Consider the following 27,012-nt stretch of genomic DNA (forward strand, 5'->3'; position numbering starts at 1 on the left):
TGTTGCTGTCGTTTTTTTTAATGTATTTGAAAATATTTGAAAAGAATAAACAGGACAATGATTTGGCTCACAATGACGATTATTAAATAATCTAAGAGCAACAGTTAAAAATCAATATATGTACAGTATATTAGTGCGATACATACATGATACATTTTTAAATGTTTTAAAATTAAAAAAATATTTTGGGTTGTTGCTTGAAAGTTCACTGCCCTGAACTTTCATGTTATTTCTATGTTTTGCATTACCATTGCATAAGAAAACAATGTGTTCATTTTTAAATGGGAATAGCTATGCTTATATTTCTATGACCAATGCATTTTGCAGTGCAGAAAATCATAAAAAACAAAACAGAATGTGATGCTTGACTACTAATACAGTTAAAAGGTCTGTGTTAGACAAACTATAAATGGCTTAACTATACTTAAAGAGGCCATTTTTTGTCATTTTACAAAAAAGTCAACTAGATTAGGTTTTCATGCTTGAATGTTTTCTTATATTGCTGCAGCACCTCTCTTCCCAGTCTGTCCGTTTAGTTACTGTCTCTATTAAGCAAAAATGTGCTCTGATTGGTTGGCTGGATGTGTGTGTTGTGATTGGTCAAGCGCTGAGTGTGTTTGGGAAATGTCACGCCCCTTACTATAAACACACTACTAACTTAACTCAACCAAGCCTCGCCTATTTAAATGTTGTGACGTGTTCGTTCCCAGAGGAAAAATCAAGATTAATGGAGGCGTTTCAGGGAGTTCAGAAACAGTGCGCTCTGGTATAGAGAAGAACTCCCTTTGGAGGGACTTTGTAACTTTGCAGACCTTTTTCATGCTCAAACAGCAACATTACACACTTAAGAAACTTGTTAAAAGAATTGTAAATAATAGCCTAATAGGTCTAGCCTGGCTCCGCCCTCCTACGTACTTCCGCTCAATTTTCATTTTTCTTCAGTACTCCGTCTGGGTTTGCGGTATATTCGTGGGTTTTCTTCGGCCAAATTTTTGGCGGTCCAATCAGCGAACAGAGGGAGTGGCTGAGAACGATGACGTTGAGGTCGTGCGCTAGTTTGAGTTGTAGGGTTACGTCACAACCAAACGTTAGCGATTGGTCATGTCACATCCGGAGTGGCTCTGAGCAGATCCAATAGTTTTAAACTTCAACAGAGTACCCGCCTTCAAGGAAGTTAACGCTTGTCAATGGAGAGTGGCCAGACTCTCTGTACAAATGAAATGTACGAGAGTCTGGTAGGACCAGGCTATAATAGGTTCTCTTTAAATAACAGAACTCACAGTTACGACAATATGTAATTTCCTCACAAGGCTTTAGTGCATTGTTAAAATGCAAATAATTTTACATTATCTACGAAAGGTTATCGAAAGTCCTACTTTCCCCATGTTTATGTCCACTTGTAAGAGAGCCAGACGGTCAGCTCCACTCCTCCAGCACAGGAAGAAACGGCAAGTCAGTGTTGCCCAGATAGTAGTGCGCCCCCTGCTGGAAGACATCGCTGACGGCCCACGTCAGGCTGCCCGTGGGGTCGTGTAGGCTGTCAATCACCTCTCCATCAGGCCCCAGCTCCAAAATCAGCCCGTACTTGGGCAACAGAATGTTGTACCAGCTGAGAGGAATGAGCTGCAAGAGGGTTCACCATTGAGATTTCACTTTTGTCACTGCTGAACTGACCTAAACTCCACATATTTAAGACTTACCCACCTTTACTATGAAGCGCTTAAGAGCAGGGTACGGACCAATCAGATCCAAGAATGGTGGGAAAAGTCGGCCGTGGAATCTAACGGTGGTTATGCCCACCAAAAATGTGCCATGGTCACTCAGACGGATGTTATCAGGATAACCAATCATGTTGTTCAGGACGGTCTCCTTAGTGCCCGCTTTAGGTCCTTTCAACCAGAACCTGAGAAACAGGAAGGAAGATTTCCTCACGATCCTTTAACATTCGGATATGTAAAAAAATTAAAAGCTCTTACTTAATAATATGTCCGATACTAGTCTCGGCCAGAAGCAGGAAGTCCTCATCAGGTGAGAAGGCAAAGCCATTAGGCATGTAGAGAGAATCCAACACTGTCCGAACGTCACCGGTCACGGGGTCATACGAGAGAAGGCGACCCAGTTGATTCGTCTCCAAAACCTGCAGAGAGAACCAGCCTTTAGTGCAGGTAATATGACCAATGTTCATGCCCTGTTCTTCTGTAGCTCACTCACCTCATATCGGACATGACGTCTTCCCCATTTACTGCTGGAGTCCGTGAAAAACACGGTTCCATTTTTAGAAATCTCCAGACCGTTTAGAAAGCCAAAGGGAATCCCATCAGCTCCTTATAAGAAGAATGTGAAGGGGTTGTTTAAATATGATGCTCTTTCAAATTGCAGGATTGGAATCATAGTAGATATGTTTTTATAAAGTCTTCAACTTTGCACAAAGCAGCAAGTATAAAGTACATTGAGATAAACACTGAGATATGTGCAAGTACAGAAGTGGCCAAAAGTGATTTTCACGCTTTATCCAAATATTATGAAAAATGTGTTAAAGATTTTGTAAGCATATTGCGATATTGAGGACTAAATCAATATACTATATAGCATATAGTCAATTGTTTTATTTGTGATAACGCAATGAAACATGACAAATTGTGCCGACATATTATTTGGCCAGGCTGTCATACAAAGAAATTATGAAAACATGCAAAAACAAGAGAAAACCAACGAAATATTAATAACTGATTATGTTGTCAATGTATGCTGTTTTTTTTGTTGGTTTTTTTGCATGTAGTTTGGCTTTTCTTTTTTTTCTTTTTTTTCAGATAAATATCTTAAACAAGCCTAGTCTTTTGTTCCTCCTTCATATTTAAAAAATCATATTCTCATATTTTGGTGGTTTAATCAAACTCTTAGTGTCATTAAAAACAAATATCCCCTCCAGACACCATTTTTGGCCACAACTGTATATACTAATGTTAGTATATATATTTATATAAAAGTTTTTGCCGGCCTTTAGAAGTTTACAACTCAACAGAGCAAAAAAAAAAGCAAAAATTCAATTGAGAAGAAAATATATAGTAAATTGAGATAAAAATGGACAGTTGATTTTGACACTGGCCAAAGCAACCAAAATGTTGTGAAAAGCTTTTTGAGACATTTGAAAGCGCACACTAAGTCAAATGTTTACAGACCCTCTTTGCTGGAATGTAGCAATGTCTTCTCTCCAGTCCAAGGGTCAACTTTGAAAAGACCCTGGTAAGAGTCAGCCACGATAAGCTGCCCGTCACGGTCCAATTGCAGACCATGTGGACGGCCGCACACCGGCTCATAGTCCATACATGTGCCTATGCGAAGAACAAAATGGCAATTATGCAAATATAGCATGATATCTTACCATCTCTGTACCAGGAAAACAATGGTATCTACTAACCGACAGGCACATTTTGCATTCTGCTAAATGACTCACTAGAGAATACATTTGCCCACCTGAATTTTTAAAAAGCTCTGGCTTGGTTAAATATAGTAAGATTAAAGGGAGGCATCAAATGCTCTAATGAAGACATCTGCATTCAAGACTCTTTTGAACAGCCGAGCCTTTGATACAACAAGTCTTTGTGAATCACTTCAGCATGTCTAATGTGTGATGGCAGCAGGACACAGGGACTGTCGGGTTTTTCCACACGTGTCAAGCCAGTGAACGCCTCCATAACAGCCGATACATATTCATCCAGCCACAGAGGGCCCGTGAAGTGCATAATGATTTACACTATATGCAGCTAAACAGCCGCATGGATTCAGGTACAGTTGCTTCAGCATTTTCTAGTCTTCTGCTGGTGCAATGGTGGATTTACCACATTCAGGGATGTTCTGGCCCATCTGAGTGATGAAAGTGAGGGATTCCTTGTTGATTCTCCACAGCTTTCCATCAACAGTCCCTGTGTAGATGTTTCCTTGAGAGATGCAATGAAGAGATCAAACCTGACTGTATTTCTCAACAACAAACAGACCAAAATACAAGACTAGCTCACCGTTCTGGTCTGCCGTGAAGGACTCCGGGCCTTTGAGTTGACCAGAAAACAGCCGTCGACCTCTCTGTAGACGTGTGTTCACTGCCAGAGGGCCGTCCAGAGCAGGAGGGGGTCCCTCAAATCTGGAAAACATTCATCAGTGGGAAAACACACATCACTACTACAAGACTGAAATCTCTTTGGAGATCGATTTATGCTGAATTGACTGCAAAGTAAAGAGATTTACAATGAAAAGGCAAGTTAGACTCACGTGTACGGCTCAGGATCAATAGGGGAGGGAATGAGATACAAACCAACAGCAACTGCCAACAATACAACACTTACAGAACTCTGCCCTAGCCTGCATAAATAAATATATTTATTTAATGGCAAAGACATCTCAGACAAATTAAAGAGAACATTCTGGGCTTTTCTGTAATGTTTGGGGTTGTGGTCTATATTATTATATGATATTATATATCACATTATAATGTTAAAAAATAAAAAAGTATATAAGAAATTTAAATGACATAATTTATCAAATAAAATAATATCAAAAATAGTATTTTTTCATAATAATATTATTCAAATTAAATGTAATATTTGTATTAATTAAATATTACATTGATATAATAATATAATTATATATTTAATTATATAATATTATATTCAAATAAATGTTAAAATGATCATAAAAGATACATGACATATCACATTATAATGTTAAAAATAAAAAGTATAAGAAAATTAAATTACATAATTTATAAAATAAAATTTACATTTAGTCATTAGCAGATGCTTTTGTCCAAAGCGACTTACAAATTAGGACCAAATTAAGCGAGTCATCGTGAAGAGGCAAAAACGACGCAAGAAGTGCTCAAAATACAAAGTGCAGGCATTGCTCAGAGTAGCATAAGCCAGATAAGGGAGGATTAAGGGAAAAGGAAAGAATTAAAATAATAATAATTATGAGATTAAATGCTCATGGAAAAGATGAGTTTTCAGTTGTCTTTTGAATTAATTTGAATATAAAATATTTGAATTTGAATGTATTTAAATGTAAAATAACAACAAAAATAGTATTAATCGTAATAATATTAATCAAATTAAATGTAATATTGATTTATTATATATAATATTATATTCAACTAAATATGATCATGATAATAAAATAACTAATGCTGGCATTCAGGATGCTACAAGCCATCAAAATAATAGAAATCGATTTTGTGAACATGTGAACACACAAAAAGATTTAGAGGCAGCACACAGACTCGCGCGTGTTATCTTTAATTATTGAGTAATAGACAGGTTGTAAAATAATGTTTCATTAACACGAAAGATGCGAAAGAACAAAAGAAAGGCGATTTTCATACTAAATAACAGAAATAATCCGCATTATTCACTACAGCTCAGCGCTTTCACCCGTGCTGAATTAAGAATGTGAAGAAGCCTACAAGTGAGTCCAGAGATAAACAACAATGAAAAGTCGTCGTTTATTTATCATCCAAAGTGAGCGTTTGCACGTTCCTTCGTGATTAATAGGATTTTCTGGATTTAAAAAAAATGTGTAAACTTACATGGTTATGTCGTGGAGCCTTTTTGATAGTTGTGTAAAGTTCAGCGTGTGTTCCAGGACGCCATGAAAGAAGTGTTCGGTGAGTCAGCGATGAGTCCAGCGATGAGGACATTAACACGGGTTCATACAGAGGGCACATCACGTGCGGGGCTGCCTTGAGCACGTCTCGGCCTCAATCACATCTTTACAGTTTAACGTGATGTTGAACGCTAGTAAAAGGGCTAATAACTGTTGGTGTAACCCTGTGCACAGTGTACTTAAGAGTAGACTACTTTGAAGGGGGGATAAACGTGTTTAATTACAAATGTGTTGGAGATTATTAGAAATACCAGCTTTTTGAGATTATGCCTAAAATGAGATCGTCTAAATCCAAGAGGAGCCCGTTTCTTCTCACACACACACAAACAGATGACGGCTGCAGTGAATTGAGAAACATTTAATCTTTATTTAAAGAAACCATGTCTTCAACAAGAAAGGCCACGATTGGTAACAATACAAACCCTCAAAGAACCTCCGTCATTTTCAAAAATGCATGACGTGTGGACTCATTTGGATTCTAAAAATGCATATTTAGTGAAGCTTTTCTAAACCTCTCAAGGACAATATTCATGCCACTTCTGCCTCGCTTCATCTTCGATATATGAAACTTTCATCATTCATTAACATCCACAAAACCACGTAACTTAAAACTGTGGAACAAAATGAGAATTTTTGGCAAATACAGAGTATGGGATTCGTGAGCAAACTATGTCTAACTATGTTGTTAAACAGAAAGATCAACAGCACTGGCCTGTGATGTCCTAAAACAGCCATAAAATATGCATGAATTAATATAACACATGCACCTATACTTAAAAGTATTGAAGCAGTTCACTCGTATCCACACCACTTTACTACACATGAATACAGATTAACATTCATTCACAGTCTTACTCTACAAACAAAAGCTTGTTTATGAAAAAAAAAAAATAATAATCAAGTACTGAAACAGCTTTATTTAAAAATAAAAAATAAAATCATACAACTGAGCTTCCACTAGATGCAATGCCGTTTAAAAACAGTGGAAGACAATAGGCATCTGATGAAGACTAATAAAACAAAATAACTCCCTGAATTAAAACAAAGTGCCCAAAAAGCATTTATTAAAATTACTGGTCTTATTCCCCTGACATATCCTCTTCGATTGTATATATTGAGACTCTTGTGATGTTATTTTCACACAAAATGACACAAATTACTCTAATTTATATTTACCCCAGTGTTTACAATTAAAGTTGCCATGGTAAAACCATTGGACAAGATAGATACTGTAATTTAACCTCAGTTTATTGAGGCGTTCAAACTGATTGCACCAGGCAACTTGTTTCAAACTTAAATTAAACTATGCATTTTAATAATATCTTTGGTTAGAGGTTATAAAACCAAAAAAAAAAAAAAAGCACACAATCTGTGTCTAAGACAATTGAATTAACTGACACAGGTGAGACATAAGACTGCAGAGATGTAGTTACAGCAGTTGGTCATAAGGTGTCGCTACCTCGCTATGCATGTGTCACAATATAATGTTGCAGTACCCTTCAGGAAACCGTCATGCAGCACTAGCATACAGAAATTCAAATATAAATGTGTATACATATTAAACCACCTACTGATACACAAGTATCATTTAAAAGCATCGCCATTAGTGTTGACCTTGAGAGCTGTTGTGACAAAGTAGCACTGACCCTTAATGTGTCTGCGTTTATTTTACTGTACCTCACAATGGTAACATTTCAGCTACATCACCATGCCATGAATGAAGAAATGCATGTAAAATAAACTTTTGGCAGAACTTTGTATCGTCCTGCTACAGCAAATCAGATCAGTGTGATTATACATATGTTCATGAATCACAGAAAGGAAGGAAGATCACACTGCAAGTAGAACTTATAAATCTACCATTTTCAGGTTGTAGCATCAAAACAAACAACTTCATTACTTATATATTCAGTCATTTGTCCCAAAGATTGCCTCTTGAACTCATTTTCCAGGGTTGATGAGATCACTGAACAACGAATGCCCCGTTGACTGATGATCTGCTCAAACCAGAGGCCATCACGACCCATCATTCACTGAGAAAGAGCGCCTGACCCTGACCAACATCAGCCTGCTCTGCGTGACACTTCCCACATACTTTCAAACATCCTCTAAGCTCCTCTTTTCCAACTTCCTGAAATCCGTTCAGTTCCAATTCCAGCACATCACCTAAGAATCCTTATGCGTACTTTTTTTGACTTAAAATAAACACATTTATGCCATCCATCCAGCAAGTAATGATTATGAAATGCTACATTGCTTTAGTCCTCATTTCCTGCCCCTACATCATCACATTCAAACTTCTCCATCACAAACATACTCTTCCTGTCCGTTTCAGGTCTTTGTCACGTGCTACGTTTGTCCTCATTTTGTCAACAGCACATCAAATGCCAACACTATCTTTGGTAGGGCACATTATGAGTCAATTGGTATTTAATATAAAACAAAAATAATCCCCAATCCCATCAGTTTTTCTGGTCAATAATATATTTGAAATAAAATAAGACTCTTTCAGTAAAATTAACAAAAGAATAAAACTTCACCCACATAAATTAAAACAACAAACAGAAATATTTACAAACCACAGCATCCAATAATTAAATAAAAAACAATTTCACGTTTGCATCATTCACAACTTCACGAGGTAAAAGAACAGAAAACATGAGAAATAACTGCGACGGTTGAAACTGTGAAAGATCACAAGGGCGAGGGCGGAAGGGTAAATATGGCACCTGAGGTGCATTGTGGGAGGTCAGTGCTCTCCTCTGAGTTTCTGAGACGGGGTGTCCACTTGGCACAGTGACACCTGATAGTGTTCATTACAGACAGTGACCACTAGAGGCAGCAGTGCTGCAGCAGGTTCGCTTTAGCCTGGGCCGCCCGCTGCTCTCATGGCCTCGTCCAGTTTCTCTCTGTAGGTGTTGTAGCGTCTGGTTATCGAACAGATCTGGTCCTGTTCCTCTTTTTCCAAGATGCGGAGAAAGTTATGCAGTTCGGGGATGGAAAAGGCGTCCCACTGATGAATGAGAGGAAGATGGGTGTCATAATTCCATCATTTTATTCATTAATTTATAAAAATAATTTAATGCCATGTCAGCATCAAGGCTATCCTCATGGCAAGAACAAAGTGAATAACAAAAAAGTCAAACAATTAACAAAAAACTATACACACTACCGATTAAAAATGTGGGGTCGATGAATGTTTTTGAAAGAAGTCTCTAATGCTCACCAAGGCTGCAATTATTTGATCAAAAATACATCACAAAACAGTGAAATATTATTATTACAATTTAAAATGGCTGTTTTCTTTTATGTTATGTTCCTGTTATGCAAAGCTGAATTTTCAGCATCACATGATCCTTCAGAAATCATTGTTGAAAACATGACTTTTTTGGAAAATGGTTGTGCTGCATAATATTTTTAGGGAAACTGTGATCAATTTTATTTTAAGATTCTTTGATAAATACAAAGTTCAAAAGAACAGCATTTATTTGAAATAGAACTTTACTTTCACTTTTGATTCATTTAATGCTTTGTTGCTGAACTGACCCCAAACTTTCAAATGATAGTCATTAAGATGGATACAAGACAAAAATTCATAAACACTCTGGGTTCGGGCCAATTTCCGAGCTCGGAGCCCTTCCCCGGACAGCATGCATAAACCTTTATCTAATTATATGTAAGTGTGAACTCTAGGGGTGTGCCGGTTTCAGAATTGGTGATGACGGTTATGACATGAGTCAAATGTGACGGTTCGTAACATAACCGTCGTCGGGGGTGGGGTGGGGGGGGTGTCAAGTGCAAGTGCAAGTGAAAGTGAATGCGGCGCATCGGAGCCTCCATGTCACGGTTATTATATTGTCTCCTATATTTGCTTTTTATTTATTAAATACATGCAAGTGGTTGATGAAACATTTATTAAAATTATGTCTGACGATTTACAAAACAAAACTTCATTAAGTGGTAAAAACCATGTCTCCCGATTGCAAATGTTCATTGCTAATGTTTATTATTGCAAATGTTTTTCATTTGTTTAATAAATCTCATAATGATGGCACATCACTATATCATAGTTTTTATTTCTATCTCAAATGATTGGCGGTCGGTCAGGGGGTACTTGGCAAAGAATCAAATACAGTTGGAAACGACGTAGACCATTAATAACAGACTGTTAACAATTGTTTTTAATTAGTATTTAAACATTCTCTATGATAAAAAATGTTTGTAAAAAATATTTTAATAACACGGTTTTGGTGGTTATAGAGTTGTAATGACGGTGTTCAACTATAACCGTCGGTCTCACGGTTATATACTAACCGTCACACCCCTAGTGAACTCGTGAAATAACCCATGTGAATCTTTGAATGCCGCAAATGGCTTTCACTCATTTCAGATTCACTGTAAGATAGAAACTAAGGATGCACTCCTGTGTGTGCCTACTGTGTGTGTGTGTGTGTGTGTGTGTGTGTGTGTGTGTGTGTGTGTGTGTGTGTGTGTGTGTAACTGATGATCAATCTTTTATGTGTTAAACACAACCCACTAAATACCAGGAACGTTACTAGACCTATTTTAGGGAGGCCTAAAAGATTCATTAGTCCGCCCAAATAAATCAATATTATCAGCCAACATTTTCTCAGATTTTTTTTTTTTTTTTGTCAACCATTCCACTGCATCTTAAAACTTCTTACTGGGCGTAAAACATATAGAAACCTTACCAAGACTTCTCCGGTTTGCTGCTCCTTCAGGACAAAGCTGAGCGTGTCAGTGCTGGGTCCCGCCACCAGACGCAGGAACAGAGGGTGTTCTTCCTCTGACAGCTTACAGGTGTACACTGCACACACACAGGCACAGAAAGCACACTATTACCATCACAGACACTTCATTCACATAACCAGACATTCACTGTAAAAATCAGGCAAGAATTAGGGATGCATGAGGAAGGCTGATATTTTTCACCCTTTTTTTAGTGCCAGAGCTGTAACCTCAATGCATTCTGGGTCCATTTTGACCCAGAAGAGATCAATAACAATTGGAAAACTATGAAAATACACAACTTATTTTTTTAGTTCTTAAGGAGATATAACAAGGAACTTGATGAAATATTCTGAATACAATCCGATTAGTGATGCAGTCTGGAATTAAACCACACCATGTTGGTTTGTCTGGCCAAAGGAGAACTGGTCCCTCGACTGAACCTGGTTTGTCGACTTTTTGCTTGCTTAGTCGGGGACACTTACTATTCGGCATTAAGTGAGAACTGAGCTGGATGATGACATCACTGTTTTCTCTAAAGCTGCTTGATAGATTCATTCATTTCCTATTTGATGAACTTAACACAGTTATTGAACCAAAATTAATCAACACTTTTCTTTCTAGAGCTGCTTTACAGCCGAATTAAAATCTGTTTGCATCAAGATTTTCCTGTTTATCACTGTACTGAGCTGCTTTAAAACAATCTGTATTGAATAGTGCGCTATTTAAACAAAGGTGTCGACTTAATTTAAAGAGGATGAATTTAGAAAGAAAACTTCTCGGACAGGTTTCAGCACCAACAGTAATTGAGATCCACTCTGAAAAGTAAATTAAAGCACTTGCAATTGTGTTATAATAATGGCCTGGCTGCCACACCACAAAGAGGATGTTGATCTCACAGCAAAAACAAACTTTAAGCACGAAAAAAGGAAGAGCACCACCTCATATCAGGAACAAAAGTTAATTCTCTAGAACTGCTGCGTTTACTTAAGCATTATGGAAGATTTTCCTCCACCCAGAGTGTGAAAGAGGGCGCAGACCTGCATTTCTTCATTCTTGAGGAATCCTCTCATCTCACTTCCTGTTTAACGGGGGCTTCCTTTTGCCTCCGGCAGGGGTTAATCAGAACATGCAGGGCTGTTATTATGTCTACACTAATGCGGTTGATTCATGCTCCTTTATAGGCCGTACCGCTGTGATATCACACATGAGGGTCTGTGTCTGTTTCTATAATGAGCTCTGAGATGGGAGTTTATCAGCATCTAAACTTTAGCATTTCTTAAAGTCGTCTAGTCTAGACGGGGCGTTTAAGAGCCTGACGGTCCCGTTACACGCATTAAAAACAGCTGTCAAACACAAAGTCTTGCATATACGTCTCCTAGCATGTGCTGAGATCTCTCACGGTGGCGAGACCTCATGAAAATGCTCCGTCTCAGACGGTGGAGGGAAAAAAAACATCACTGTTCCAGCCAGCCTTCTCAGCAAAATCCCCCCATTGGCAGCAGCACTTATTGGCTCCTACACACACACTCCTACAAAATAACTGAAGATGAGCGTAATATCTCCCTACAGTACGATGACGCTCAGTTCATCAATTCACTGCGACTGAACTGACTGTACCACAGCGAACCAAAATTATTTGCGTATTTGGATCAGTAACAAAATGTAGTATATTAAAAATAAGTACATAAGATGGTTGCATAGAGAATATTAGGTTTAAAAAATGTGAAAACCTGAAAAGAATTGTGTATATATTCAAAATAATTATAAAAAGACAACTTAAATATATGAAATGAGACGTGAAAATAAATAAATTAGTTTAAAAAAAAATTGTATATGGATCTACTAAAGGTGGAGGGTTTTTTTCAAATAAGAATAGATATATCACTTGACCGTTGGATTTAATGGATAATACAATATTATATATTAATTATATTAATATTAAAAATACATTTATATTTAAAAAAAATTTGACATGATAAACAATGATTTTTAAGTCATTTTGTTTTAAATGTGCAGTGCAACTCATTAAATGAGTTAAGATAAAAAGATTGCACAAAGGAAAATAATACTAAGATAACATCTTTTCTCAACATGTAGTCTGATTCATGAATGAATGACTCTTATGAGCCGATTCTTGTAATGATTCTTTTCTGTCAAATAAACCAGAGCACATTCCAACCCGACGCACAGACTACGAAAGCAGGTACTTAAAATCACTGAGCCATATGTGTGTCTGGCTTCCTATTGTGTGTGTGACGTCAACGAGGGGCTCAGACAGTGGCTGGGGTCTGTCAGAGGAAGGAGATGGATTGGAAACACTTTGACATTACGGGAAGAAAACCAATGCTCAAGAATTCACCAATTGATGTCGCTCTGCAAGCCTGTGACTGATCCAGCACTGAAAAAACTAACTAGTAGTCACTAGTAAACTAGTAAAGTTGGCCATCCTGACCCCTCCCAGCTCAGAATATCCCTGTATGGCGATGAAATGTGGGGAACGAGGCTGGTTGGTATCTGCATTCAACAGGTTGGCACAGACAACAGCTGGTGTGTACGTGTGTTTACTACGCTGGCATGGTGTATTCTTGGCACACGCGTGCACATATGCTTACAGGCAACAGGACTGTCCTGTATCTGTGTGTGCCAGAAGTCAAGAACGTTCATAAATACACACACATTTCTGAGATTGTCTTATTTCAGGAATGCATCTGGTCCTGCCAAAACACATACACAAGGCGTCCTGAGTCATTACCACGCTAGTGCTAGTCTACCGTATGCACAAATACGCTGATGCATTTTCCACATTCATGTTCCGCGTCTCACCTTGGTCTTCTCTGCTGAAGCGTTTGAACAAGGCGAACTTGGCGGGGTTGTCGGCCACGGTGAACTTTTTCAGCATGGCTTCGATCACCTGTCGCACTGTGTTGGTGCTGCTGATGTGCAGGGTGTTTATGGAGCCACGCGGAAGGTAAAACGCCTCTTGACCTTTGACCCCTCCTGCCCCACCTCCTTTCACCGTGATGGGCCTCCGCAGGTCCATCTGCACCTTGATGAAGCCTGTGTACATGCCGCTAGAATTCTGGAGGACCAAGACAGAGGAAAGACACAGAAAAACATTCAGTTTTATGACTAAAAGAGCCTATTCTGATCAATGAGCGCCAGTGTAGAGGGTTAGCTAACAACTAACTTTTCTCAAATGAGCAGCAGTTTATTTTAACTAAATGCAACATCGCTGTTTTTAGGACAAATGTAATCAAATGTATTTTCTAAGAATGTCTCTCTTAATTAGTTTTGAGAAAGTCTGATTCATTTCAGCAAAACGGTTCCTTTCAGGCAGGCAATTTCAATTAACTGATTCAAAACATACAGTATATATCATATATTATAGTTGTATTTAAAAGTAAATGTATGAGTATAAGTATATTTTGCCCCAAATAAATACTGCTTTGGTTTTATGACTAAATCAAATGGTCATTAATTATACGTTTTAAGGTTTAACCTTCTTTAAAGGACAGCTTAACTATAGAACTGCTTAATATGAGTAGTAGCTTGTAGCTTGACAAGCTTCGGTTTCAAAGCAGTTTCCTCAACACTGTTGAGCACATCTTGCAGTGTTATCTGACTGCGTCCAGATGGAGCTCAGATTTGAGGTTCTTCTGTCTGTAAGCTCATTAGTCCAAATGGCAGCCGTGACTGCAGGCTACAGGCGAGACACGGGGGGTGTAATTACAGCTCACACAACTCTGAAACTCAATGCATTGCTCTCTGCCACACTGACACACAACCCCACTGAACACAGGCCTTAAACGTAATGATCCAAGACTGGATGCTTAATGAGTAAAATATCAGATATACTAATACAAAGTGTTTGTGCCACGCAGTCTAGTCCAGCCCAGCCCAGCCTTAAGTCTAAACAACACAAAAACAGTCTGCGATAAGCAGCTGCGATCTGTACAAAGGTACAGTGGTAAAGTCTGATGTTCTGACATCAAAGTCCTTATGGCTGTCACATGATACATTAGGAGGCATGATAAACTGATTACGCCATGGGACAATGATGAAGCTTTTAAACTGACAAACATAAGTCTGAGAATTTGTCACATGACAAAAATGTCCTTCTGCAATATTTTAAAACAACTTTTAATCCATAATACATTCAGTATAATTCTAGATTGTATTTTCTGGAAATCTGAGCTGACAAACACTGATGTTCAGCTGTAGATGGAGAATGTGGATGGACTTTTGAATTTTGAAAATTTGTGATTAGATTATTTTATGACCTATTTGTAAAAAACAAAGATCATTAACTCACCAGTGTCATTTTAAAGTGGTCACGCGAGTCTGCATTGTACTGCTCAACCTTCTTTCTGATCTCCTCGTGAGTGAGATGAGTGCGCAGCTCTTTCTCTTTCTCCACATCCTGAAACACAGACAGTGAACATAAGCATTTAGCAAACGAAGGTCAGCACAGGTCAACCCGCAGCTTATTTTGACGGCAGAAGAGGTACAACTCCAGTCCAGCTGAATAATGGATCCATTCAAAGCAAAGGCTTCTTTGTCATGAGCCTGTTCCTGATGCGGGAGCCCACATAGGCTACCCATCCTCTTAACTTGTGACATCCATGTGTAGCATAATGACAAATACAGATTATTCCAATACTTATCAGTTAGCTTCATCTGAGTATCCCACAGAAGACAGCAGCAGAGTAAACAAATAATAGCATTTTCCATCTTTTTTTTAATTTGTAATATACATTTTAAATGCATCTTGTTCCTTAAGCCACCAAGATATGAACCCTTTAAGTATTTAAAATAAAGCACTTTTCTGGAACAATGCAGCACTTGAAAGTTACAACCAGCAAAATATTGTATGAAACGTCCAGTGCACTTGGTCTTACATGGTCATATCAGCAAGAAGCTGATCCGTTTCATGAGCGCTCAAAGCTCAAAACAAAAGCATAGAGCCCCTTATAAGGAAACAGTCCTGGGCTAAAGTGACAACACACTGATGGACAAGGACCTTCTCAGCTAACAGAGTCCAGAGGCTGAATACTGTGAGTGAACTGTTAAAGACAGTCGTAATTCCCCTCCTGCGAGGGCCAAGAGAGGGTTTGGAATAACAGGTGGTTTTGTGTTGCGTGCACTGATAATGAATGTTACAGTGCATGAGTCACACTGTTTTCATACCAAGAAAACATCTACTTAAAGGCTAAACACGTTTAAAAATTTCTGAGTTTACTATAAAGCCCTAAAGCTCTTAGAACAAACATGTTTCCGTGCAAAATTACTACACTTTCAAAACCGACTATTTAGTTCTTGTATTATTCTTTCTTAGGTAAGTGCAGCCTGGATAACTGATAACATAATTAAATATCTGTAAATAAATAACTATTAATATATGTTTGAATTCATATTTAAGTTCACTTTATATTTTAATTCCCAGATAGGGTTTTTCCCATGCCGAATGATAGCATGCTAAAGCAGAGCACCTTTAAGCCTTGATCAACAAATTGATCTTTAAAGCAACGCCAACGAAAGTATTGTCTCTAGTGTTCTCGCGATAAACAGACACCTTTTATGTGCCCAATGGGACTAATCTTTAATGACAGAGCTTAGTCTTTCCACTACTTTGGACGTGCCAACCGTCACACCAAGAAGGTCATTAGCTTGATCACGTGACCATGCTGACAAGCACAAATGAGAATGGAAAACAATACTTTCCAGACTTACTTATAAAAGGATTCTGTCATGTGTTCAGATCAGACCAATTAACCAGAAGAAACACTCTTACATGAAGTCACAACTACAAGCCGAGAGCCCGTTAATTCCCCATTCTCCACAACAAAAGCTGGTAAGAGCTTTTTAAATGAGGGGGTGAGAACGTCTCTGCGGGGCCCGTTGAGCTGTTGAGTGCGTGCAAGGGATTTCAGCTCAACACATCAGCTTGTGTCGCCTATGGGTTCAGTGATGTGGTCTCCGTCAGCTCTCTGAGGGTTGTTCATTAGCCAGGCTGAACCATGCATGTCGGTTATGTAAACTCTGTTTGGTCCCCACAAAGGAATAGTGAGACCTGACGCCCGCTTCATTTCAGGGCCCCAACATGGTCTTTCAACAATGTAGTCCTAGGAATAGATGTTGATATGTCTAGCTAAGAGTGGTTTGTGTCAAGGTACTGCTGACATAATGTTTGGGAAAGTAGACCCCATCAGCAATGTGAACAGAAGGCTGTGAAGAACTAAACCAGGAAGGACAGGGTTAACACGGATGCCTCTGCACAGCAGAGTGTGACAAAGGCAAAATAAACACTAGGCCGATGAGGTAATGCGACAGAAAAAGCAGCTTTACCTCCCTTGTTGTGAGGGATTGTGTCCTCGCTCTCATGTGGAGCAACGCATTCCGAGAGGACAGAGAACAAGAAGAACTGGTTAAAGGTAACCCTGAGGTCCGACCGGACCGTCTCTACTTGTCAGAGATCAAAAGGAACATTAGTCAAAACATTAAAGGGAGAAAGTTAACTCAGCACAATGTAGGCCCTATGGTGTCCTTAGCTGATAAGCAAGACCGGAGGGTGTGGCATGTGCTTATGTTAGGGTTTTTGTTCCTCATTTTTAGTCATGCGTTAGCTTATTTCTGTCACACATGGTGGTCACGGCATACTCGACTTAAGTGGAACAGGACACATGAGGTGCGACCAAACTGGTTTTTCAGGGGCACTCCTACCTGACAAACTCTTGACTTCTGCAGATAAAGCACTTGATATCATCTGTGCTACTGACAGACGAGTTAGATTAGCGTGTCCATCAGAAATAACGACCAAAAGGCTTGGCGGACAAGGCAATCGAAAGACAACCTGCTTTTTATTTTTAGCTGAGCTTTTGCAGGGGGATTTTCGGGCACGCCTATAAATGACTGCAACTCATCACGCTTACCAATGTACACTGATCTGCAAGCTCTAACAAAACAGCCCCTTCTCATTCCCCCTACCCCACAGGAAGTCCCTGGTCACCACACCTTTCCTCCCCAACACATTCTTCAGCTAATGGAGTTTCTGACGCGAGCAGAAGAACCCATGTCAATACCCTTATACAAACCAAAGGCTGGACTCCAGTCACTGGCCGATTGTTCGACAAACGAAGGAATAAAAATGACCATTCTGTGTGGCTTCCTACTCAGCAGGACAGTAGGCAGATTAGACTGCATGATGTGATTCTAGAAAAGTCAGAACTACAGGGAGGTTTACAGAGTACAGGAAATCACAGCCAACAAGAATAGAGGAATGGAAAAGGAACTTATTGTGAGCTTGGTGAACACTCACACCAAAGCTCATCAACTGGTTACATTACTGACAACACAATTCATGTTGTGAAACAAAAATATAGTGTCATATAATTCTGGACTTTGATGAAAATTCTGAAATTTTTAGTTTAAGCGGTGTTGAGTTGCAATCCCTGTTGCCTCAAATCTTCAATAATGTAAAAATCTATGTAAAAATAATGTCTTTTGGTTTTTCTCTTCCCATAAATCTAAATGCTTTCGCAACCAGCACAGTTCATGAGGTTATCTATCCATGCAGGTATATGACTCATGGGTGTCTTTCATTTTAATTACTATATAACATTGCCTCACATGGAAATGTACATGCCTTTATACGCCAATCAGACAATGTCCTTTAACCCTCGATGCTCTCCTAAACTTCCTTCTACAAATTACAGTTTCATAACTCTGTTTATGTCTGCAAGGAATGGCAACGGAACAAGAAAAAAAAAAAAAAAACATATTATGAAAGCTAGGTGTGCTTGAACGACACTACGTGTGTGAGGTAAGAACGTGGAAAATAGGATCTACCTTTAACTCCTTTAACACAAGCAATTTGTTTGTATAGACCTATTTACTTTGTTACAGTCAGAGAGTGAAAACCATCTGATGAAAATAAAACATTGTTAGAAGAACTGTAATGGTATTATTAAGTACTCATATTGGTACTTGGTCTCGGCAAGGACCCTTGTACTTGGTCTGAAAAGAAGTGGTATCGGTGCATCCCTAATCTCCTCTGTTGCTCTCCACAACAGACAGGCCAATTATAACGCAAGAGCCCCTCAAGGACTCTTACGAGCTGTGTTCATTGGAAAGCTTGACCGATACCTCCCAGCAAATTCCATCCCAACGTCATAAAGCTCTGCTGGGATAGTAACTTGTGACTGACAGCTTGGTTTCGAGGTTCAGATTTTTCACTGATCAAGTAGGGCCATTCTAGACCTTCAAACATATTTGTAGGTACTTCACAATATTCCCAAGAAGGTGTCAGTGACTTAGCCTACTTAGGATTTATGGGTAAACTTAGCTTCAAAGATTACTGATAACATAGGATATGAGCTGAAACATAAAAACAGGGTGTGGTTTGTTTTGCTTGCAACTGAAGGCAACACTATACTGTTAAAAAAAAAAAAAAAAGAGAGAGAAGACTTCTTAAGAAAGTAGGGAACTTTAGCCCTTTACAAACCAAAAAGACTCGTCCTTCATGCTCAATGCAGAACTGAAAATGATCCTGGGCTGATTCACAACAGAGAGGAAGTAGAGCTTTCTTGACTCACCACAGCAGCCCAATTGATCATAACAAAACCTGTCAGGCCAGATGGGGAATACAGCGACTTCACTGAGCTCAGAAAAAAATTAAATACAACCTCACTGTATGATGTCCCAAGTCATTATTATGCCCACTTACCACAGCTGTGGCCAACTGTGAGAAATTGAAGAAGGTGCTCATCTGTTGTTTTTGACTGAAGAGATGCCACACAAAGCTGAACTATGAAACCACAAACCAGAAAATGTCCAGCTAAAATGCCAAATCTGACATATTAGGTAATAAATATAGGCCAAAGGGGGAAGATACATGACGTCAAACAGGCCTCCGTTCGCCTGAATGACCTTCAGAATCACGTTCAGCTAATTTGCAGTTGGAGAACAAACAGAGTCTTTCAAATTTATCATTAACAGGATGTACTCTCATGAGCACAATTACTTGTGACAAAAATTAACCCAGGAAGGGGAGTTTTAACTAAAGAGTGTAGAAGATCTGCAACTAACAGCAAAAACAAAACAAAAATAAGACTTTGCACTAAGAATGTCATGAATCCAACACTAAAAATCATGATATAGCTGTGAAGACAATCTGTGAAGATATAGCTATGAAGAATAAAAAGGACCTTTGTTCATTGGGATATAGGATACATTCACCACAGCACAGTGCTCAGCGATGATGTCATTCCAGTGAAGTGATGGCTTAGGAATGATTTCAAAGAAAGAGGTAAAATGAAAGAGGCTGAGATCAAATGTGACACATGCCAGGTGCAAGCCATGTGACCTACGCACTCAAAGAACTTATCCGGTTTCAAAGTCACATTTACCAAACTGTGCCTTATCTCCTCACTCAAATGTGGGTGTGTTTTTTCTAGCAAACGATTTCATACAAACAACTAGACTAACATGAAAGTTATATATACAAATTGAAGATTGGAGATGAAAGGACTAAAGGCCATTTTAGGTTTTAAAATGATAGGGATAATGGAAGCTTCAACTAATATTTATCCCGAATAAGGTGTATGTACAGAACTGTCAACAGTTAGATAAAATCAAATCCAGGAAGCGATAAAACTCTAGGAAAACTCTGGAGTCTAAGCGCCATTTCCTGATGGATCCATATCTCCAACTGTAAAACACAGAGATATTTAACAGCACAGAGCTTTCTCTGAATTAAAACATGATCTAGTCCATAATCACAACTGCAAATGGGCCAAACTTTAACTAAAAGACCCATTCTAGTTCTAATACCACACAACATGTGTTAAAGCAAACACTATTACATGTAGGCCTAGATGTAATGTAACAGAGGAGACTTTAAGACTAGATTTATTGTTCTAATTCAATGGCAATGTTCGAACGTTGGGCCTTATTTATGAAACACAAGCAGAACAAAATTATTGTCATTTTATTTTATGTACTCCAAACTTCAACAGGTAATTCCCAAACCATGGCATGTGTTCCCAATGTCAGCTGGAGAGTTTATCTGCTGACTGGGCAGAGGTTTTGTGTGACATTCAGCCAATGGACCGCAACATTGCAAGACCAAGAAACAACCACCTTCATCTAGTCTTATCTTCCTCTTAACTGTAATTACAGCTCTTCTCAGAGAAACTGCAACCAGATGCTCTACATGTGTGGATCCGCATGAGTTTAACAGAGCCGTGACCACGAGCAATGAGAGGGAGAGATTGCGATGTGTACGTCCGTAAATGTCAACTTTTGACCCGTTTTCAAAGCATGAGGACAATCAAATGCCTCTCCATAATCACAACTGCAAATATATATATTAAAAAAGCAAACTTGGGAAACGCTGACGGCATGCACAAAAGCAATCAGATTGACAGGGGTCTTGAGGATTTAACAGCTGTTGTTAATCCATGCATTGACTATTTATGTTGGAAAATAAGTTTAGACTTTGAGAAAGTGCTGTTAAATGTTTCTATCATCAAAGGTAGCTTGTAATAGGGCACTGGAGAAACACACACCTGGATGATAATCAAATACTGCTCCATTGTGGGCTAATCAGATTGAATGGCAATGCTCTCTTGATGATGAAAACAAACACAGTGGCCTTCTGGAGCCTTGTAATCTGATGCTTTCCTAAACAGTCAAAAATATTGCTCCAGACCTTGTTTTGATTTCTTAATAATTTGGTTTTGTGTAATGCAGGATCTGAAACCACTCAACCCTGTCCGTTCATGTAACAGTGAGCCATTACAGACGAGCAAACAGTGAAATTCTTTCCATTCTGTGATGCAAGGGCATAAAACATGAACTTAGACAAAACAGCAGCACAAAAAGTGTTTTTTCATGGTATGAACGGAGCAACACATTGCTAAAAATCTGGAGAAACCTTTTGCTTTTCACTCGGCAGTATTAACAGCATGACCGTTTCACATCGCCTTCTCTAAACAGTTTCCCTTATGTGAAGGTCTGACACCACTATCTGTTTTTTAAAGCACATATCTAGGTCACATTTCACCCCCCAAAAAAGAGAAAAAATGGTAAACATTTATATCTTGCATAAATAAAATGAAATCTATTTACAGAACCATTAAGATTGTTTGTATTGTTATGTTATTTATTAAACACAAACCACTGCAAAATACTAGATATATCAATTTAAGTTTAAGTTTTGTAATTGTCAAAAACTGTAATGATGATTCTTATTAGAGTATACAGTATTTTTACTTTTTTATTTTAATTATCATTAATGAAAGACAGTACAACAAATACTACAATTATGCATTCTCTATTTTGAGGGGAACTTAATCACCCCCAAAAAAGTTACTTTTTTTCTTGAAGCAAGGTATAATAATTTCTGTCTTTCTCACTATTTTGGTGTGAAATTACATGTTTTTGACTGGTTTTGTGAGATTTATCCAACCAGTCTTTTACAATTTACAGTGAGGCCAATTAATCCAATCTTTTAAATGCTAAAGATTTTGTCGGACCGTTCATGAATTGCACATAGCAGTGGAAAAGTTCTACTGTCTATATCTATTCTAGTTTGTTTGAGAAGATATGGGCATTATGATATAAACATTTACTCCCAGTCCCTTGAATAGCAGGCGTTTCCAGCACACATACTCTATCTGGATTTACAGCAAGTAAGACCTCTCTACGCAGGATTCTTGGATCTGCTCTCGTGTAAACTCAGACTGGAGTCCGCTCAGGTCTGCATTAACATCCTTTAAGATTTAGTTTTACCTTTCTGAGTGTGGCTGACATGAAAGTCTTCATCTAATGCTCAGTGAGTGCATGAACTCCTGCAGATACCAGACGCAATCCACATCATCAATGTGATTAACGGTCCAACCCGTTTGACCGATCACCTAAACCCTCATGAGGAATTAATGTAATGACTCAAAATACTTTGATCAGTATCTGACGGCTGAAACACAGCAAGCGGAAAGCTCAGGATAAACCTGGAAATCCTTTTGAAACAATGGATGAGAAACTTTCACAAGAGGCTAAGTTTCTTTGTGCTTTCAGTGCCTATGTTGGCAAAGCATGCGAATATCCAAGGCCAATGACGTCACGTCATGCACAAACCAATCGCCACCAAATGGTATGCTGCCACAAAAACAAAGCAAGTTACAGTAAACAAGCACACAAATGCAAAAATCTACAGGTAGAGTAGTGGCAGTCTAAAACATGGGCTTCTGTATTCAACCACAGCAGATTTTGAGTTTGATCACTAATTTAATTTCCCTCATTCAGGCCCTGAGATATAAAAACAGCCTGCAGACTGTAGATAACGTCTGTCTTTCTTTAAAACCCTTTTCACCACTGTCCTTAAAAAGCAAATCTCTGAAAAGCAGGAAAACTGTTTCAGCACTTCAACAACACAATTCACACTCTCTCTTCCAAGCCACTGTAAATATAATCGGCTGCTTAATGGAAAGTGAATTCAGCCGTTGCTTAAATACTGTATAGACTGCATCTGTACTGCTTTCTGAAGTTGAAATGAAGTATAATAAATGATTCAACAATATAAACATTACCGATTTTTTCACTCCAATAAATTGAGCCATTATGGTCATTGGTTACAATGTTTCTCTGTACGAACTGAGCGTTGTGGCCCACACAAACCCCCATCATGATCCTGCTGTTTTGCAGGCCTGTCCTAGCAGCTGTTTCCCAGGGTCAGTGCGTTTGTGGCATGCAAGAGGTGACGAAACAGATGAAGTACAGGGCATGTCTGCTCCGCTTTATAATGACACTTTACTTTTGTCCATGCAACAGTGTCTATTTGCATCTTGCGCATACTTTGCAGTGCTCTTTGAATTTTTGGTTAGTTTCACTGATGATGAAATAGTTAGGGAGTTGGGGGGGTTGGGTGTCTTTGGCAGAATGAAGTAACAGGAAGTGAGCTATAGAAATGTGACAGGCTGTTTAAGGAACTGACTCATTCCTTTTAGAGCAATTCATTCTAAAGTTGCTACATTACACAATGGATAGTCATACACTGCGTATATGTAGCGTGTGCAATATAAAAGTCTGGAATTTGATACATCAAGACTTTATAACAGACTCATAAGTCTGAGAGTAGCCTTTCTACTGGCTAGAGAGTCAGTTACCTTTTAAGGTAGAATAATAGTTAATATAAAGTGTAATGGACTGATCTGGAATGCTCTCACTGAGCTTGCTGTAACGCATCCTGGGATTGCCTCTTTCGGATCAGCCTTTGCAATGGCAACAAGCCTATGATGCCTATGTAGGCAGCTCAATGGGTTTTGGGAAAGAGTCCTAGACACCCAATAAAACAATCTGCAACAGTTTCCCCCGGAAAATTGAAGTCACATGACAGCATTAACCGTGAAAACTTGTCTCCGCTGACATTTTTCTCACAATCGGGTAATTGACAGAAGTGTGGGGGTGAAACTATGAATCTTTTCTCTTTGAGCCCCTCTTGCAGTCACACATGACTGTGTAGAGGCCATATTCAAATCACATGGGGTCAGTCACACTGACTGCAGTTTTAATAGCAACCCAGTCTCTGACAGCCAAGTAAAACTGAAATTATGAGCAGTTGTCTTTGATACAGTGGCATATGATGTCAGCCAACTGACAACCACACTAAGCATGAAAAAGATACTGAACAAAACATCTTTCATGAGCTGAGTGACCTACTTTATCATAACTTCCATGCCATGATGGCATGACGTAATGCTTTTAAGTAAAGTCAGACATCATACACAATCAAATAACACCCTTAATAATGATAATATGCATAATAATTCAAAACAAACTAGTGTTAAGTGTGCAGTACTGTGCTAAACCCATAATTAAGCCTATTAAAGATGACCATGTAGCAAAATTAATTTTAGAATCCTCTTCAATGCCAATTCAGTGTTTTAAAAAGTACTTTCTCAATAGAAATCTGACACGAAAGAGGCTTTATCTTAGGTCATTAAAATCATGAACATGCCTGCAGGTAGGCTATAGCTACCTCATAGGCCTACTGTAACATTAACATAATGCAACAAGTTAAATAACAGTAAGATAATACAGTATGTCATGCTTATGGTTAAACTAAAATTGTGTTAATGATCAAGACTCAGGATCAAACACTATAAATATTATTATATATTTTTTTACTATAAATTCAAAGCAACAGCTGATCCCAAGACACAATATGGCACGTAAGCTTCTAAAACAAAGAAACAAGAAAGTAAATAAATAAACTGATATAAATAAATGTAAATATGATCACCTTGAGGTTCGTGGGTTTAACCGAAGGCTTTTTGAACAGGGAGGTTCTGGCAGTGAAAAAATATTCCTCTGAATCCTCTTCCAAACTACTGTATCCACTACTCATTGTGCTCGTCCACGACATTTGAAGAGAAACTCGGACACATCCAAAAATAGGCTTTATATTCGCGCATATAACTGTACTGTATGATAAAATCAAACCGAGGAGTGAGTCGACGCTGCGAAACGTGAACCGCGCGAGTCACTGTCGCTCCCTAACCATCGGCTGTATTTCCCTCTAAAAGTCGAAACAGTCGCCAAATTCGCCAAAAAACTTTTCCGTTTCTGTTTAAATTATGTAATACCAATATCTAATAAACGTATTAAGTGTGGACAATACTTAAAATGTTTTAAACCATCAAGGAAAACACGTCCAGTCGAGTCCTTCTCAAACACGTTCAAACTAAACTGAGTTCAATAAACCGGAGCGACTCGCTGTAGAGAACACACCCACATATACACACACACTGAGGAGCATTTCCTCATTCACTGGCTCCTGTTGCGTCCCCTACCTGCGCACCTGATTAATGTTTTTACTAAAGTTCTTTTCATAAACGACGGCAAGGGTAAGTTAATAAGATATAATAAAGCAATTTTCAATAAAAACAAAGCTTAATTTATAAGTAGCCTAGTAATAATCAGGAGAAACAATTCTTCCTCCGAGTAATAGAGTCAAAGTCCCTTTAGACTATATATATATATATATATATATATATATATATATATATATATATATATAGCTGCTTCTGTACATTGCTTGACAACAGCGTGCACACAAAATAATGAACTATATCAAACAAACACTATATATATATAGTGTTTGTTTGATATAGTTCATTATTTTGTGTGCACGCTGTTGTCAAGCAATGTACAGAAGCAGCTTCAAATTAATTGTGGCGGGAATTTTATAACGGCTTCGATTGCTTCTCATCCAGTCACAATTAATAGTATATTAACGCGTTTCCTCTGTCCAAATATCAAAAATACAATTGGAAATCTATTTTTTAAATGTAAGTTCACTTACCTCTATAAGAATGCAACATACAGATGCAAGTTTTCTTATTTTCCTTCTTTGAAACATAGCATGGACAACTTCTGAAGTTGGTGCAGGCCTACCATCTGAGCTAAAAATATAGGTTTGGGGCATTTAATACAAGGCAGTACGCCCATATGAAAGGGAGTAGCTGTGGACCAATGCAAACATAAGGACTAACTGTGTAAAAGTGGAAGACAGTTTGATGACAGACTTCTGTGAGAGATTTGTGTCTGTGTGTGTGTGTGTGTGTGTGCATGTACGTAATGTATGGCAAGGTAACATTAATACTTTGACCAATGGTTTTCCCACAAGCGTGAGAACAACACCTTAAACATTGTGGAGACTAATTAACATGTTTGGACAGGGACCTGTGTGTCCATGGTAACAGAGGAAATTGGCTGTCACCACTTTTACAAATTCTCACATTTCAGGTCATGCGATCATGATGACTACAGAAAGAAGTCCACTTAGCTGTTAATTTGGTCGTGAAGACCAAACTTCCATGTGGAAGCTGGTGCTCAATACATTTTTAAAAAATAAACCCATTCATCCATTGACAAATTACAAGCCTCATTTTTATGACTTTTTGTCAGACTTAAGGTCTGGTTTTGGATCTACTCCACAAGCAAACCCATTATTTTGGGGGTTAGCTGCTCTTTGTAATTTATCCAAAGATCCTGGGTCCCACTTTTCTATAGATCACAGATACAGTGTCTGGAGAATTAGAAAGTTGTCCTAACATTACATGTAAGTTGTAAAACAAGTAACTTAAGGGAAAGTTTTTCTAAAAAGCTAAATAGTGCTTAAAAGAGCACAACATTTATGATATTCCAAGCAAATTGTCCACTGAACCCATGACAGCCGCAGCTTTGGCTTGCATTATCAGTCAGGCGAAATTCATTACTGCAACCACCGCCAAACAAGCACAGACATTATCTTTACTGTGTTAACAGCTGCTTTGAGGTTATAGCTTATGTTTCCAAACAATTTTCCACTTTATACATGTATATTTTGTATTTAACAGTGCGTCACATATTGTAACAGCCCACCCAGTCAAGAAAAAAAACATCATTCATTCCAAAGAGTGAAATCCAAGCAACATCTGCAGTAGATCAAGGACAGGGCAAACCACACCCCACAAACTGCAGCTTTCAAGAAGTTTGGGGAAGGACAGTGCTTAATTTAAACCCAAGAACATGGAGAAGACCTAAAAATACCCTGTCTCGGAACGGCCA

At 38.4% G+C, this 27,012-nt stretch overlaps 2 protein-coding genes across 3 annotated transcripts; both read right to left on the reverse strand.

Annotated features, from left to right (window-relative positions):
• Positions 1–6: 6 nt before the first annotated feature.
• On the reverse strand, positions 7–5,657 carry LOC311081486 (adipocyte plasma membrane-associated protein). 2 transcript variants are annotated; one of them, XM_084112025.1, is made up of 9 exons: positions 5,453–5,528; positions 4,267–4,356; positions 4,017–4,138; positions 3,840–3,938; positions 3,180–3,332; positions 2,212–2,324; positions 1,977–2,137; positions 1,705–1,903; positions 7–1,623 (listed from the first exon to the last, which is right to left on the reverse strand). In XM_084112025.1, exons 1-9 carry the CDS (start codon positions 5,500–5,502, stop codon positions 1,417–1,419), a joined length of 1,194 nt encoding a protein of 397 aa, XP_083968151.1. In that variant the 5' UTR covers positions 5,503–5,528; the 3' UTR covers positions 7–1,416. The 2 variants fall into 2 exon arrangements, with proteins under 2 accessions (XP_083968151.1, XP_083968152.1); XM_084112026.1 differs by lacking the exon at positions 5,453–5,528 and adding an exon at positions 5,576–5,657 and having other exon boundaries at positions 20–1,623.
• Positions 5,658–5,999: 342 nt separating this feature from the next.
• rassf3 (Ras association domain family member 3) lies at positions 6,000–25,166 on the reverse strand. Its single transcript, XM_084111464.1, has 5 exons — positions 24,704–25,166; positions 14,717–14,824; positions 13,228–13,483; positions 10,365–10,480; positions 6,000–8,665 (listed from the first exon to the last, which is right to left on the reverse strand). Exons 1-5 carry the CDS (start codon positions 24,824–24,826, stop codon positions 8,516–8,518), a joined length of 753 nt encoding a protein of 250 aa, XP_083967590.1. The 5' UTR covers positions 24,827–25,166; the 3' UTR covers positions 6,000–8,515.
• Positions 25,167–27,012: the final 1,846 nt, after the last annotated feature.

This window comes from Abramis brama (assembly GCF_963993115.1).
Source record: "Abramis brama genome assembly, chromosome: 4".
NCBI classification, from domain to species: domain Eukaryota; kingdom Metazoa; phylum Chordata; class Actinopteri; order Cypriniformes; family Leuciscidae; genus Abramis; species Abramis brama.